Source organism: Equus asinus, chromosome 2 (assembly GCF_041296235.1).
Source record: "Equus asinus isolate D_3611 breed Donkey chromosome 2, EquAss-T2T_v2, whole genome shotgun sequence".
Classification (NCBI taxonomy): domain Eukaryota; kingdom Metazoa; phylum Chordata; class Mammalia; order Perissodactyla; family Equidae; genus Equus; species Equus asinus.
In genome coordinates, this window is record NC_091791.1 from 122,674,583 (window position 1) to 122,690,229 (window position 15,647).

Below are 15,647 nucleotides of genomic sequence, written 5' to 3' on the forward strand. Positions count from 1 at the left end.
TCTCCTCCCGACTTGGGCAGGCCCCTGCGGCTGGGGCCCGAGAACTGGTGGCCAGTAGCCCAGCACCAGGGGCCTCCCCTCCTCGTCTGTTGCAGAATGTGGGCTGCGACTTGGAGATTGACTCTGGTGCTGTCGAGGACCGCTGTGGTGTGTGCCACGGCAACGGCTCCACCTGTCACACTGTGAGCGGGACCTTTGAGGAAGCTGAGGGCCTCGGTACGGACTGGGACCACTGGCGAGGGGCAGGGTGCTTTTAACCTGGTGGTCCTTCCTGATCTTCCTGATCTCCGCCCACGTTGTCCCCACCCAGGCTAGAGATGGGAAGCAGGGAAGCTGCCTTGCTTGGCCCAGGGTCCTCGCAGGAGTTGGGGCACCTTGGCCCAGGTGCAGAGACCGGCCCTCATAGTCCTGCCCCAGGGACCCCAGCCTGGGCCCATCAGGCTTACAAGTGGCCCTCAGCCCTTTCAGAGGGTTACTGTCTTCTTAGGAAGCTTCAGAGACCCACCAGCTCCACTCCCCCACCTTGGGGCGTATTTTGCATACATTGCTTAAGTGCTGACTGTGCTAGGTGAAAGCAACATGGAGATGAAGAGCTCACAGTCTGACAGAGTGACAGAACCTTGTAGCATGACAGATACAGTGGAGGGAGGCCCAGAGGGCTGTGAACCACTGAGGAAGAAGCTCCTGATCCCGGAGGTCAGGAAAGACTTCTGTAGGAGGTGGATGTTGAGCTGAATCCTAAAAGATGCAGATGAGATGGGGCGAGGCATTCCAGAGGAGGAGAGAGCTTGTGACAACAAAGCCTGGAGGCGAGAAGGCGTATGCTGTGTCTGGGGACCTGTGAGGGAGATGGGGCCTTGAATGCTAGGCAAGAAGCTTAGCTGTCACCCCAGAGATGCACTCTGGCATGGTGGTTAAAGCTCAGACCATGGAGCCTGATTCATATCCGAGCAGAACCTTCAGGCAAGTGACTTAACCTCTCTGGGCCTCAGTTTCTTATTTGTAAGATGGAGATGACAGCTGTACCTGTGTCATGGGGCAAAGAGCCTAGAGTAAGGCCAGGCCCATGGTGGGTGCTCCTCAAGTGGAACGCCAAACACGGGCTGTGCAGGAGTGAGGAGGATGTCCCCGGGGGAGAGGCCCAGTCAACTTGGTGTTTCAGAAAGGTCTTGCTCGCCCCAAGCGTAGGGGATGGGCCAGCCTTGTGACAGGGAGACCAGCTAAGGTCTCCAGGACACGGCATGGGCTGGGATTTGAGGAGCTCTTCTGAGGGTTTGGTGACCTGGGACCGATCCAAGGTCTGCCTTTCGGGAGAGCTCCAAATCGTCTAATGGTGGAGTCTTTGGCATCGGCAGGCAGGAGCAAGTGGGAAGAAAGGTGAGAGAAGGTGGGGAGCCAGCCCGCTTCCCTCTGTGCACAACCTCTGCACCTCCCCCGGCCCACAGGGTATGTGGACGTGGGGCTGATCCCAGCCGGCGCTCGTGAGATCCGCATCGAGGAGGTGGCTGAGGCTGCCAACTTCCTGGCCCTGCGGAGCGAGGACCCGGATAAGTACTTCCTCAATGGTGGCTGGACCATCCAGTGGAACGGGGACTACGAGGTGGCGGGCACCACCTTCACATACGCACGCACGGGCAACTGGGAGAACCTCACGTCCCCGGGTCCCACCGATGAGCCTGTCTGGATCCAGGTGCCTGCCTCCCGAGGCCCAGGCAGGGGGTGGAGCTTGCAGGCTCCGGGCCCCCAGGGCAGGAATGAGCCCTGAGGCAGTCATGGGGCTTGGCTCTGGGCCTGGCCCTACTGCTGGGCCCTCTGCCTTGGGTTCCCCATCTCTAAAACAGCCCCGTGGGGTAGCCCCAGGTCCCCAGAGGTGGCAGGGATCAGCTCCTTTAGGATGGTTACTCTGGGTGGCAGGTCCCGGGTGGATGGAGAGGATCCCTCATACTCACAGGGCCCCCCCACCTGCCTGCCCCAGCTGCTGTTCCAGGAGAGCAACCCCGGGGTGCGCTATGAGTACACCATCCACAGGGAGGCGGATGGCCACGGTCAGGTCCAGCTGCCTGAGTTCTCCTGGCACTATGGGCCCTGGACCAAGTGCACAGTCACCTGTGGCACAGGTGAGGAGAGGGGTGGGCACAGCTGCTGCCCAGCAGGGCCCTTGTCTCTGGGCAGGGACCCCTGGCTTCAGCCTCCAGCTCACTGCTTATTTGCTGGGCCACCGTGAGCTTGGAATGTTGCTTCTCTGGACCTCAATTTCCCCATCTATAAAATGGGGCTTGCAACAGCCCTGTCTTGTACGGCATTGGGAGAGTAAATGAGATGAGGCAGGCATGGTACCTGGCACATGGTGAGCTCTCAGTGTGTCTCCGCTGAGGGCATTCTCCCCACAGAGGCACCGGCTACCTCTCACTTTCTTTCTCATTGCTCAGCTCTGGCAGGTCCTGTGCCTAAGTTTCTGCTCCATACTGGAGACCTGACCCTTTCATATTCCCAGAGCCTTACCTGAAGCCCCCCACATACCCTGTGGGCTGGGTGTGGTGCAGGTTGGGCTCCTCCTCCTCCCCCTCCCCCAGCTCCTGCCACAGAGGGGCTGCCCAGGGACCCCGTCCTCCCTGGAGCCCTCCCAGACCCTCCTGGGAGGCCCAGAGTCTGAGGCTCCCTGGCATACTGCCCCAGGAGAGCCTCTCCAGAGAGGAGGAAGACGAGGAACAAGAGCAATGCAGCAGGGACAGGAGGAGGGAGCTGGGATGTGACAAGGATCTTCCCACCCCAGCTCTGAGCCTCTGAGCCCAATGGCCCATTCACCACATTCACTTATTTTTATTTTTTTTGGTGAGGAAGATTGTCCCTGAGCTAACGTCTGTGCCAGTCTTCCTCTATTTTCTATGTGGGACACCACCACAGTGTGGCTTAGTGAATGGTGTGTATGTCTGCTCCCAGGATCTGAAGCCGAAAACCCCAGGCTGCCAAAGCAGAGCGTGCAAACTTACCTGCTATGCCACTGGGCTGGCCCCTCACTTATTTCTTTTAACGCTTTATAAAATGTATAATAATTTGACTAACTCTCACCCTCTGCCCCATGGCTCCTTCAGTCTCCCGCCACCCCTCTACCCCTTAGTGTCCAGGGATGTCAGTGTCTAGGGAATCTGGGAAGAGACATTTGAACATTCCTTAAAATGCTATTATGATGACAAAATGATCCACTAATACTTGGCAAAAATCTTCAAGAGCTATTAAAAGCATCCTATCCCCTAGAAGTGTCCTTAGATTTACAAATGTGAAAACAAATCCACTTGCTGAACTGGACATTGGGGATTGTCTTTCAGCGGCTTGGTTGCTTCACAGGTGGACGGATTAGGAATGTCTTGGGCACCAAGTAGCAGGATCCTGACGAGTGGTGGCTGGAGCAGATGAGGGTTTATTTGTCTCCAGTGGATGGAAGTCCCAAGCTGCACAGTCCAGGCTGGTGGGACGGCCTGCAGTGCCTTTGGGACCCAGGACCTGTCTCCCTCTCAGCTCTGCTTTCCCCACCATGCGTGTCACAAGACAGCATCCTCCCTCTAGGCCTCTTGCCGTGTTCTAGGCAGGAAGCAGAAGGGGCAAAGGGCTGGCTCCTGGCAAGGGACTCTTGGCTTTTTCGCTCTGGCAGGACTGTGTCCCAGACCCTGGTAGCTGCAAGGGGACTGTGATGGGGAGTGTTTTCAGCAGCAGGTCCAGTGTTACCTTGAATACAGTCAAAATTCTGTTAGTAAGGAAGGATGGGGGTAGACACAGGACTGGGGGCTCAGGGCAGGGGCAATGTGCTGTTCTAGGCTAAGTGGGGAACAGGGTGAAGGCAGAGCCTTCTAGAATTGGTCTTGCCGCTGGGCCTCCACAGGCAGTGTGGGAGTGCACATTGAATGTGAAGAGCACAGCCGTGCAAAGGCCCAGAGGCAGACAGTGGCAGAGGGTGTGAAGGACAGGAACACTAACAAAAGTAGTGTCGGGGCAGGGAGTGGGGCTACAGGGCAGGAGAGGAACCCCTAGCTGGGTGCTCTGATGATTTTCCTCAGTCTTTTTCTGGGCACTGACCCTGTTGTGCGGGGTGTGGACAGTGGAGGTGGTGCTTAGGCTGGGGTTGGAGTTGGATGCCAGCAGCAGCTGGCCCTTGTTGAGCTCTGAACCATGTGCCCAGCACAGGCTGAGCCTGCACATTCGTGACCACACATTATCCTCACAGTTGGGCTTCCAAGGCAGGTGTTATCATTACTCCCATTTACAGATGAGGACACCAAGGTTCAGAGAAGCCAAGGGAGCTGCCCAAGTCCTCCCAGCTCACTGAACCTCCAGACTTTGCTGCCTCCCCAGGGGCGGGACTGAAGGCCAGGAGGCCAGTGAGGAGGGGCAGTGGGGGCCTGCCTTCATCCGGACAAAGGCAGTGAGGCCCTGTTCTGGGAGGGTTCTGAGCAGAGTGGGGGTGGCTGTGTCTTTGGGTGCAAGGAAGCTTGGGAAGGGGCACCCTGGTGCCAGGTCCAGGCTGAGCCCCCATGGCCCCCCAGGCATGCAGAGGCAGAGCGTTTACTGCACAGAGAAGCAGGCTGGGCCCGTGGACGAGAGGCACTGTGACCCCCTGGGCCGGCCCGATGACCGCCACAGGAAGTGCAGTGAGGAGCCCTGCCCCGCCCGGTGAGCACCCCCTGACTGCTGCGCCCACCAGGCTCCTGTCTCCCAGGTGTCCTGGTCCTGCTGTGGGCCCTACATCAGGCAGCCCCTGGGAGGAGCAGAGGGAGCCGGGCTCTTGGCCTCTCTTCCCAAGGTTGAAGCCCCAGCCTCTGGTTGCCCCCCACCCCAGCCTGGGACATCCCTGGTCACTCGTGTTTGGATCCCTGGATGTGAACTCAGGCCTCAGGTCTTGCTTGGGTCCCCCTGGAGTGAGGGTGGCAGGAGCAAAGGGGCCTGAGCTCTGTCACTGGGCTTCGGGGTCCAGGGTGCCAACCTGGGCTTGGAGCTCTGGGGAAATGTCCCATCGGCTTAGACCTGAGCCTGCTGAAGCCTGCATGCCTGGCAGTCCAGCCATCCCCATGCTGATGCCACATGTGTGCCCCTGCAGGTGGTGGGCAGGTGAGTGGCAGCGGTGCTCCAGCTCCTGTGGGCCCCGGGGCCTCTCCCGCAGGGCTGTGCTCTGCATCCGCAGCGTGGGGCTGGATGAGCAGAGCGCCCTGGAGCCACCTGCATGTGAACACCTTCCCCGGCCCCCTGCCGAAACCCCTTGCAACCGGGATGTGCCCTGTCCTGCCACCTGGGCCGTGGGGAACTGGTCTCAGGTAAGTGTCAGGATGGGAGGGGGCCCGCTCCCAGCTCCACTGTCCATCTTTGGCTACAGGGAGGCAGAGACAGCCTTCAGGGAGCCCTTACTGCCGGGTGCCATGGTGGGAGGGAGGCTGGGGCATTCTAGGTCCATCTCCTGTCCCCAAAGCCTCAGGGACAAGGATGCCCTGGCAAGGCATGGCCACAAGCCATGGTCTCCAGCTGGGCAGGGCCAGAGAGGGCTGGCTGAGGCCTCTGCCACTCTGACATCCAGCAGTGGGCAGGGTACCCTGCCATGCCCCAGCTTCTCCCCACCTGAACCCCTCATCCTGGCTCCCCTGTAGTGCTCAGTGACATGTGGGGCAGGCACTCAGCACCGAAGTGTCCTCTGCACCAACGACACTGGTGTCCCCTGTGATGAGACCCAGCGACCAGCAATTGAGACCACCTGCCCTTTGCCGCCCTGCCTGCGGGCCCTGGACACGCTGGGCCCTGAAGGCTCGGGCAGCGGCTTCTCCAGCCAGGAGCTCTTCAATGAGGTCGACTTCCTGCCCCGCCGCCTGACCCCACGTCCTCCACCTCCCTCGTCGCCTGAGCCCACCAGCATGGGCAACGCCCTGGAGGAGGAGGACTCTGCACCCGGCCCACTGGGGCCAGTGTTCGTTGACGACTTCTACTATGACTACAATTTCATTAATTTCCACGAGGACTTGTCCTACAGGCCTTTCGAGGAGCCTGACCCAGACCTGGTGGGCACAGAGGATTGGATGCCCCCACCCCCAAGCAGTCCCACTGAGCCCCCCGTGGGCACCCCCACGCCTGCCGTAGAGCCTCCTGGGACTGAGGAGGAGGGGGCACTGGGAGATTGGTTTCCTGCCCCTTGGCCCAGCCAGGTTGGCTACTCTCTATCCACCCCCTCAGAGCAGGGTCCCGGGAACCCTTTGGTCAATTTCTTGTCTGAGGAGGAAGCCCACACTGGGGCCCCAGACCTTGGGCCCCCCAGCTTACCCTGGCCCTCCACTTCAGTCGGTATGGAGACACCTGCTGCCCCTGGGAGCCAAAACAAGTTCCTGGGAAGAGAGGAGAGCCAGAGCCAGCCGCCCCCTCCATGGTGGGAGAGGACCAATGAGGTTTCTGAGGACAATGAGGGGGCCTTTGGCGGCAGAGTGCCCCACCTGCCCCAGAGACCCAGCCCCACGTGGCCCCCTTTGTCCTCCATCAGCACCACCCACTCCTCTCCTAGTCCTGACATGGTAGAGCTGTGGACAGGTGGGACCGTGGCCTGGGAACCAGCTCTGGAGAGTGGCCTGGTGCCTGTGGACAGTGAGCTGTGGCCCACTGTCAGGGGAGCTCCTCTCCCTCCTCCTCCCACAGCTGCTCTGCCAGAGACCTGGGGCAGGGACAGCCCCCTGGAGCTGGGGACTCCCACGCTTTCAACCCCAGGACTGGCCCCACAGGACTTGCAGACCCTGGCAGTGCCAGGGACCTTCCTTCTGATGGCCCCGACTGGCCTAGGGCACACGCCTTGGGTAACTGCCCTGAGCCCGGGACCCTTAGGCCAGCCTGAGTCCCCCAGCCCTGAGGTACCCCCAAGCTCTGTGCTCCTCTCCACACCAGCTCAGGACAGTCTGGCCAACAGCATCAGAGCCCCTGAGGCCCAGCCTCTGGACCCCAGCCTGGCCAAGGAGGGGCCCCACATGGACCTGCTGCCTGCCAAGAATGCCAGCTGGGAAGTAGGAAACTGGAGCCAGGCAAGTGGTGCAGGGGTCAGGGTAGGTTGGGGGTCTGAGCAGGACCTCGCTGGCTCAGTCTCCTCATCTGAAAATGAGCAGAGCAGGACAAAAGCCCTGTCTGTTCTGCCTCCTGGGGTGCTGGGGATCCTAGGATTAGGGAACTGACAGCCAGTGGTGGGTGGGAGGAGCATTGTCCAGGGTGTCATACTGCCCTCCATGTACCCCTGGGGTCAGTCTGCCGTGTCAGGCCTCAGTTTCCCATCTGAGCAGTGGGGGTAGGGTGAGGGGGTCCATCTGCTTGTGTCTCTGGAGTCCCCAGGGGCCCGTTCCTGAGCAGCACAGGGGGCAGGTACTAATGAGGGGCAGCCAGGAGGAACGTCTCTTTCATACTCTGGTTTGCATGCTCCCAGGGACAGGGTGCTTACCCCAGGCAGCTGTGTTGGTGGAGAAGCCTCCTCCCACTGTCCCCTGGGGCCCAGCAGGGTTACCCAAGGCTCCACCTGGCTCCTCCTGGTGTGGCTCAGGCCCTTACCACCTGTCTTCCCCTCAGCGGCTCCAACCTGCTTTGTCAGGGCCTGCAAGGGTCTGAACTACATGGAAAGTAGCTGGCCTGTGACCCCCCAACCCAGCACCCCCAGATTGTCACTGTAGGAGAAGTGAGCTCTTTCTGTTCAGATCCCTAATTTAGGGTTGGAGAAGGACAAGCTGAGGCCCAGTGAGGAACCCAGCCTTCTTTCCCAAGTGATTCTGGGAAGGAGTGAGCCTTGCCAGGACAGCTGGGTCCCCTCACCTTTGTCCCCTGTGAGCAGGGACAGTTGGTGGCTAGGGGGATTTGACTTTTTGTCCTCACGGTCTCCTTGGGAGGGAGGTGGAGGTACCCATTTTGCAGATGAAGAAACCAAGGCCCAGAAGAGAGGTCCCGGCTCTGCTGAGATCCCACTCCCCTTGATGGGCAGTCCCCTGCTGTGGGGGGATCTGCTTCGCCCTCATGGCCTCTGTGCCCCCTGCCCCAGTGCTCCACCACCTGCGGCCTGGGTGCTGTCTGGAGGTCTGTGCGCTGCAGCTCCGGCCAGGAAGAGGACTGTGCCCAGGCTGGCCGGCCCCAGCCTGCCCGCCGCTGCCACCTGCGGCCCTGTGCCGCCTGGCACTCGGGCAACTGGAGCAAGGTGCGTGAGGACGGAAAAAGCAGGCAGCCTCGGGGTGCGGGGTGGAGCCCTGGGGCCCTTGGCCTGTGTTGTGGGATCAGCTGCAGCCACCAGTGAGGGGGCAGGGCTCTGTGCGGCCCGTCTTTGGACTTTCTCATATTTAATTCCAAGTCACTTTCAAATCTTTTCATCCTGGTTTGGTTTGACCTGCTCTGAGCTGCTTCTCTTGTTGGCTCTATCCTTTTCTGTTTACTTTCCATTCCCCTCGGGATTTCACTGTCACCAGCTCTCCTGTATTCCTCTCTCTCCATCTGTCCCATCCTGTGGCAGTCCCTGGCCTCCCTGCCTGCTGCCCATGGCTGGCCTGGGACTCTTTAGGGACTTGCTCTTGGCCCTGGGGTGGTCCACTGCCTGCTCTCCCACACCCCTCACTGGGTCATGCGTGTGCATGCGCATCGCCGTGTGCCCACACAAATCTCCCTGCCTTCAGTGCTCCCGCAGCTGCGGTGGAGGGTCCTCCATGCGGGATGTGCAGTGTGTGGACACACAAGACCTCCGGCCGCTGCGGCCCTTCCACTGCCAGCCGGGGCCTGCCAAGCCACCCACCCGCCGGCCCTGTGGGGCCCAGCCCTGCCTTAGCTGGTACATCTCTTCCTGGAGGGAGGTGAGGCCTGGGGCTCTGGGATGGGAGTAGGGGGGCATCCTCAGACTCTGGCCTTGCCCTGACCCCTGTCCCTGCCCATCTTGCTCTCCCAGTGCTCCGAGGCCTGTGGCGGTGGTGAACAGCAGCGTCTGGTGACCTGCCCGGAGCCGGGCCTCTGCGAGGAGGCATTGAAGCCCAACACCACGCGGCCCTGCAACACCCACCCCTGTACACAGTGGGTGGTGGGGCCGTGGGGCCGGGTGAGTGGCCGGGGAGGGGCGTGTGGAGGGCAGACGGGTGTTCAGCAGGCGCTGATCAGTCCTTTGTCCACTTGAGAAGGAATTGTTGAGTGTTCTGTGTGCCAGGTTCTCTGTAGTCACTGCAGATACAGTGATGACGAGACGAGGTCCCCACCCTGCTGGAGCTTACGGCCTGCCACGGGGAAATCGACTAAAAACAAAAAATGGATGTGTTGTGATGTCAGGGAAGGCGTGAAAAGGGGAGTTTAGAGCTGGGACCTGGAGAAGGCAGTGATGCAAAGGAGGGTTTTAAGGGGAACAGCAAGGGCGAAGTGCTGGGGCAGGAACGACGGACATGGGGGGCTCCAGGAACCCAGCAAAGGTCAGAGTGGCAGAAGGGGTGGGAGAGTGGCCAGCGAGGCGTCAGGGTGGGCAGGACGCCTGCCTGCCTGGCCTGTTTGGAGCTCAGAGGTTTGAGAACCTGTCTTTGTCCCACTGGCAGCTGAGTGACTCTGAGCAGCCTGCTTCACCTGTCCAGGCCTCTGTTTTCTCATCTGGAAAGGGGTTGTGAAGGTTAAGTGAAGTCACACAATGGAGTACTGAGCACAGGGCCTGGCACAACATGGGCACAGATTAAACTTATTTTTAGGGTTTTTTAGAAACATCAGACCTCAACTGATAAGAACAAGCCTGACTTGCCGGTGGTGGGCCCTGGCTGAGAAGCTTTCTGCCTCCTCCCTCACGCAGCCTATGGGCTGCAGCAAGTCCTCCAGCCCCAGAGCCCCTGCGCAGGCCTTTCCGGCATCTTCCAGCCTGTGTGGGGCGGCAGCTTTCCCTGCCTCTGTCAAGCCCCCTCTGTCCCCTGGCAGGTTCAGCTCCTGCAAGTGAGCACCTGGTGGGCTCTGGCGATGCCAGAGCTCTAAGGCGTGGGGGTGCTGGGAGCAGAGAGAGGCCCATTAGGCAGGGCCGGCTTCCTAGCAGAGGAGGCGGCTGCCCAGGGGCTACCCGATCCCCATGCAAGGGCTGGCCAGCGGGATACTTACCCCTTCTCCTGCACTCCACAGTGCTCAGCCCCATGCGGTGGTGGTGTCCAGCGGCGCCTGGTGAAGTGTGTCAACACCCAGACAGGGCTGCCCGAGGAAGACAGTGACCACTGTGGCCATGAGGCCTGGCCCGAGAATTCCCGGCCATGTGGCACCCAGGACTGTGAGCTGGAGGAGCCGCCACGTGAGTGCCGCTACCCCAGCTCTCTGCTGGGGCTGCGGGGATGGGAAGGACAATGGGGACATGGGAACCATCAAACCGTTGCCCCTAAAGCACTGGCTGACCAATAATTATGAGGCCACAGGGTACCACATAGAAGCTGGGGCTGTGCCGGGATCCGAGCCAAGGGGAGCCCAGCCCTGTGGGCAGCCCGCAGGCAGCTTTCTCCAGCTCAGGGGAAGTGTGGAGGCAGCAGCCTCGGCCCCCAAGTTGTTGTGTGACCTTGGGCAAGCTCTTTCTCCCTCTGGGTCTCAATTATCTCCCAGAATAAGGACAGGGATGTCCCCAAGTCTGTGTGGAGACCAGGCCTGGGGGGAGCCCCCAACCCGAGCTCTGGCCTGTCCATTTCCTGGCCAGAGGAGGACTGCCCAGAATGAGCACTGTAACCCCAGGAAGGGGCCTCCCGCCCAGGCTCCTGCCAACTCCCAGCAGCTGGCAGCTTCCTGGCCGGCTAGGTCCTCCTGGAGGAAGGGGCTAAGCCAGAGATCACTCTGGACACACACACAGACTTCCTTCCTGCAGCCCCAGGCGCCCCCCAGCAGTGCCGAGCACCGTGGGAACTATGGCCCTGGAGTCATACCTAGGATTCCCTCACCAGCTGTGGCCTTGGGCTCCATTTCCTCTGGGCCTCCACTTCTTGTGCACAAAGGGGCTGATAAGCCCCGACTTTGGGGGTGGGGTGGGGAAAACAAATGAGATGTTGGGATGAAGGGCCCAGGAGGTGCTTAGGGAAGGCTGGCTTCCTCCTCTCCCTCACAGCCACTGTCATGCTCCATTGTGAAGTCAGGAAGACAGCCTAGGGCCTCCTCTGTCTCTCGAGAGAACCCAGCAGCTCCTATGCCTATCAGCTGTCTGCCCCCTGCCCCTAGGATGGAGTCAGTGACCCTCAGGATGGCATTCAGGGCCTCCAGGGATTTGCCCCAATCTGCCTTTACCAGTGGCTGGCTCCTTGGCAGCCCTTGTCCAGGCCCAGAGTACTCACTGCCATGCCTTGCTGCCCAGGCCACCCACCCTGCGGCTGCCCTCGCCCTGCCCTCTGCATTCATCCAACCATCATCTCAGAGAGCCCGCTGCACATGGCCCTGAGCTGGCTGCTGGTGCCACAGTGTTTGCCTTTGGGGCAAAGGTGGGCCATGGCTCCTCTCTGCCCCTCATGCTAGGCTCAGGGCCAGTGGGGAGTTGGGCAGCTATGGTCCAAGATGGTGAGGGCCAGACGGTGGGAGAGGATGGGATCTGAGGCCTTTGGGGCCTAGACCCAAGGACAGGCCTGGCCCAGGAGGTTCTGGGCTTGCCAGGTCTCCTGGGGATTGGGGCGGGCTGCAGGGAGGGGATTGTGGGGGGTGGTTAGGTGACCAAACCATGAGCCATCCCAAGTGAGGAGTTCAAGGGTGGAGACCAGCCATGGAGGAGACTTGGACGCTGAGACCTGGAGTCCCCAGGATGTTTTGATGGTTTGCAGGGCTGTATGGCAGGATATTTGGAAAGCCCGGAAGCTCCAGGGTGTGTGGTTACTGCAGTGAGGCAGCTGACATAGCATGGCCACATCCGTTGGCCTGTGGAGGTCAGGGGTATTGACACAGGAGGGAAACGGGGCCCCCTGAGAGGTTAAGAAGCTTGCCTGAGGTCACACAGCAGGAAGAAGATGCACGTCTACAGACATGTAGCTCAGAGTGCTGCCTGAAGCGTGGGTGGAGGAGCCTGCCTGCTGCCTTGTGTCGTTTGCTAGGCCGGGGATGTCCCAGGCCCAGGGACGTCTGTTGCCTCCCTGTTCCTCCTTACCCTGGATGTCTGCTGGAGTGAGCAGGGCCTGGGCAGCAGCTGGGGACTGTCAGTGGCAGAGGGAGCAAGGCCAGGAGGCTGGAAGCAAGCCACTTCCCCAAATGGCTCTGATAAGCACAGGGCAGGAGGGCCAGCCAAGCCTCAGCCCCAGACAAGCCACCACAGCCTTCATCCTCTCTCGGTCCCTCCCCAGGAGGCCTGGGTTCTGCTGAGGGGCTCTATGGCTCCGTCATACCCACTTTCTCTAGGCCTCTGGGCCTGGGCTTGCTGATGAGACTGTTCTGGTCTGTGACCCGGAAGCTGAGTCTGAGTACAGCCCGTGTGGCTGCAGGGGGTCATGGTGGTCTGGCAGGACATGTGCGCTTGGGCAGAGTGAAGTGGCAGGGGTGGGGGCAAAGGCCACTGCAGGCTGGCTGGAGGCATCTGGGACTTCAGCTGTGTGCCAGGACCTGTCAGGGCACCAAGGGTGAGCAGGGATGGAGAGAGGTGGCAGGCTCTTCTGCTTCTCTTGAGCACCTGGAGCCGTCACGGGTGGGGTCTCAGGGCCTTTCCTCTGGTAACCTGAGCCCAGCAGTGCCCCTTCTCCAGTGTCCTGCAGGGGGCCTAGGCCAAGGGCAGGTGGGACAGGGATAGCAACAGCTGGAGACCTGCAACTCCAGACCCTGGGGAGCCCCTCCAGAAGCAGGGGGCCACTGCAGAAGTCTCCTTAAGGCTGATGGGGGGGAGAGCAGACGCCCAGGTAAAATCCCAGAGAAGCCGCTCCAGTCTGGCGCAGGCGCGGGAGCCGGTCGTGGGTGCCCCGCCCCCCGGCCCCCGCCCCCCGGCCCTGACCCGCCCCGCCCCGCCCCCAGGCTGCGAGCGGGATCGCCTGTCCTTCAGTTTCTGCGAGACGCTGCGCCTGCTGGGCCGCTGCCAGCTGCCCGCCGTCCGCACGCAGTGCTGCCGCTCCTGTCCTCCGCCCGGCCGCGGTGCCTCCTCCCGCGGCCATCAGCGGGCCGCCCGCCGCTGACCCGCGCCCCGGCCCCAGGGCCGGGCACGGACGCACAGACAGACCGACCGACACACGGACCTCAGCGCCCCACCACGGGCTGCGGCGGAGCCCCGCCTCTCGCGCCCTAATGGTGCTAACCCCGCCCCCCTGCCCGCGGCAGGCTGGGGACCCCGTCTCCTCAGAAAAGGTATTTTTTTATTCTAATAGTTTGCGTAACATTTATTATTATTATACATAAATGAGCATCTACCGTTTCAAAGCGGAGCCTGGCTGCTTCTTTGACTGGGGAATGTCGTCAGAAACTCCTCCCCCAACCTCCATCCTCGGCCTGAAACGCCAGCATACAAGCATCTTTTCATCGGCTCCTCCTCGGGGAGGTCAGGGGTGGGAGGAGCAAACGAACGCGCGCTGAGAATGCAGTCAGAGCATGGCTTCCTAGAGGAGGTGTGTGCAGGGCCTCAGAGGGTCGGCTAACTGGCAGCAAGATGATTTTCTAGGTACGGGGTACAGCTTGGCAGAGGCCCGGGGTCGGGGGAGTGGTCCCGCACACCCTCCTTCCACACCCCTTACTTCATGCCGCTGCTCAGCACCCCCACCATGTCCCCACTCTGAGGTCCTGAGAGACCTGTGTTTCACAGAGACTGAGCCACACACCCCCCTCTCAGGTAGCAAGACCCATCTTGTCACCAGCAGGGACTGCCCCCTGGAGTAATCATGATGGGCTCTGGGAACCCCACGGGCACGTCCCTGGCCCTTTGCTTGCTTCATCTGTTAACTCATCTGCCCCAGGGGTGGAGGAGGCAGCATCATCTGGGCTTTGTTAACACCTGGGGCTGGTGAATGGCCGGTGGGGTGATGGGAGTGGAGGGAGCAGCAGACTGGCCAGCCACACCCATTTTGGCCCCAACTTGCCCCTTTCCTTCATCTCCATGCTCAGGGACCGAGCTGGGCTGGTCAGGGCGATGACTTAGGGTGGCTCCTTCCTTACTTCGAACCCTGGGCACTGGGTTCCTGCTACAATGACCTGTGGTCCCACCACCTAGCACCTGCCCACCACAGTCCTGCCTGCCAAACCTAGTTCCTTGGAGCCAGACTGGGGTGAATACATCAGGCACGAGGTGCTTTGAGGAGTGTCCTGGGCCCTGGCTAGGGGTGGGGAGGCTGAGGAAGGGGCTAGACACTGTCCTCCCAGGCCCAGCCCCTCCTCCAGGAAGTGGCCCTTACAGGCCCAGCCCTTACATCTGGCCATGAGCCTTGGCCTTGACACTTTTATAACCTGCTCACAAGTGCTACTCCTGGAAAGGGTTATCCCCCTTCTCCAAGTGGGGGACAGTGAGGGTCGGAGAGGTCCAGGGTGCCCCCATACACATTCACAGACTGTAACATGAATGGTGGTCCTGGAGAGTACATGTGGGGGCATGAGGGCGCTGCCTTGGGCCACATGATCACTCATGGCTTGTGGGTGCTGGGAGGAAGGGACATCACTCCTTGGGGATTGAGAGCAAGAAACAGAGGCTGAAGCGATCAGCAAGTGTCTGTCCCAGGACTGGCCCCTACACAGGAGGAATGGAGGGAGTCACTGCTACCAGTGGTACCAAGGGTGCTGGGATGCCCACTGCTCCCCAGTTTCCCATTCTCTCTGATCACACATCACACCCCCTTTAATCATCAACGTGCTCTGTGGGACTGGAGTCAGTACCCCATTGTCAGATAAGAAGCCCAAGGCTCTGAGAGAGAGACGACTGGCCTAAAGGCATATGCCCTAGCCACGCAGGCCTTGAACCCTATCTATCTCCCACTCTGAGGTCTGGGCCACCCCAAGCAGCTGACCCCTCTGACCAGGGAGGAAGATGGCCCCGTGGTGGCTTTACACAGAGGGCCGTCTGTCTGAGGTCACTCAGAAAAATGAGTTGCTGGAGGCTTGCACGTGTCCAGGCCTCATCACACTGTCTGAGGGTGGAGGGGCATCAGGCTTGCTTCCTGTCTGTGTTTGCAGCAGCCTGGCTGGCCCAAGGAGGCCCTGGGGACCCACACTCTGAGTAATGGCTTCCCAGGGCTTTCCACTGTCTGCACGGCAACCCCTTACAAGGGATGGGGAGCAGGACCTGGTGCAGTGGCAGAGCCCTGGGGTCCCCTGTCCCAGCTCTGCCACTGCTGTTGTGCTGTGCGACCTCAGACACTCCCAGCCTTGCTGAATCTGTATCCTAGGAGGAGACACGCTCCCAGGTCCTTGGCTGCTCCGTCTGTCTGGGAATACTTGCTGGAGCCACCCCTCCCCCACACGGTAGAAAGACATTTGATCTTAGTCATTCTCCAGTGTTTTTCCGATGATGGGGGTGGTCCCCAGCAGCAGCTGGGCCTGAGCTGTCAGCCTAGGCAGGAGGCAAACAAGCCATGACTCAGGCAGGGCATGTCACAGTGGTGGAAAGAGGGGTACCTACCATCCTGCAGCTAGGGGGCTGCTCCCATCTCAGTGACCCCAGCCCTCACCTGCAGCTCGGCCATAGCTCTTGGGGCCTCCCAGGCCCTGCCCCACCCTCCAGCCCATCACAAGTGACTATAACTGCA

General features: G+C 60.8%; 1 protein-coding gene across 3 annotated transcripts in view; it reads left to right on the forward strand.

The window, feature by feature from the left end:
* Positions 1 to 13,342, forward strand: part of ADAMTS7 (ADAM metallopeptidase with thrombospondin type 1 motif 7) — a 46,974-nt gene extending 33,632 nt beyond the window's left edge. For 2 of the 3 annotated variants that reach the window (XM_044763766.2, XM_070497452.1), the window contains 11 exons: positions 96 to 216; positions 1,446 to 1,690; positions 1,976 to 2,117; positions 4,539 to 4,665; positions 5,090 to 5,303; positions 5,631 to 7,037; positions 8,033 to 8,185; positions 8,655 to 8,828; positions 8,921 to 9,067; positions 10,111 to 10,273; positions 12,940 to 13,342. In XM_044763766.2, the coding sequence (XP_044619701.2) occupies positions 96 to 216; positions 1,446 to 1,690; positions 1,976 to 2,117; positions 4,539 to 4,665; positions 5,090 to 5,303; positions 5,631 to 7,037; positions 8,033 to 8,185; positions 8,655 to 8,828; positions 8,921 to 9,067; positions 10,111 to 10,273; positions 12,940 to 13,097 (3,051 nt within the window). In that variant the 3' untranslated portion in view covers positions 13,098 to 13,342. The remainder of the gene's footprint in view (positions 1 to 95; positions 217 to 1,445; positions 1,691 to 1,975; positions 2,118 to 4,538; positions 4,666 to 5,089; positions 5,304 to 5,630; positions 7,038 to 8,032; positions 8,186 to 8,654; positions 8,829 to 8,920; positions 9,068 to 10,110; positions 10,274 to 12,939) is intronic. The other variant, XR_011498190.1, reaches the window with a different exon arrangement.
* The last annotated feature ends 2,305 nt before the right edge of the window (positions 13,343 to 15,647 follow it).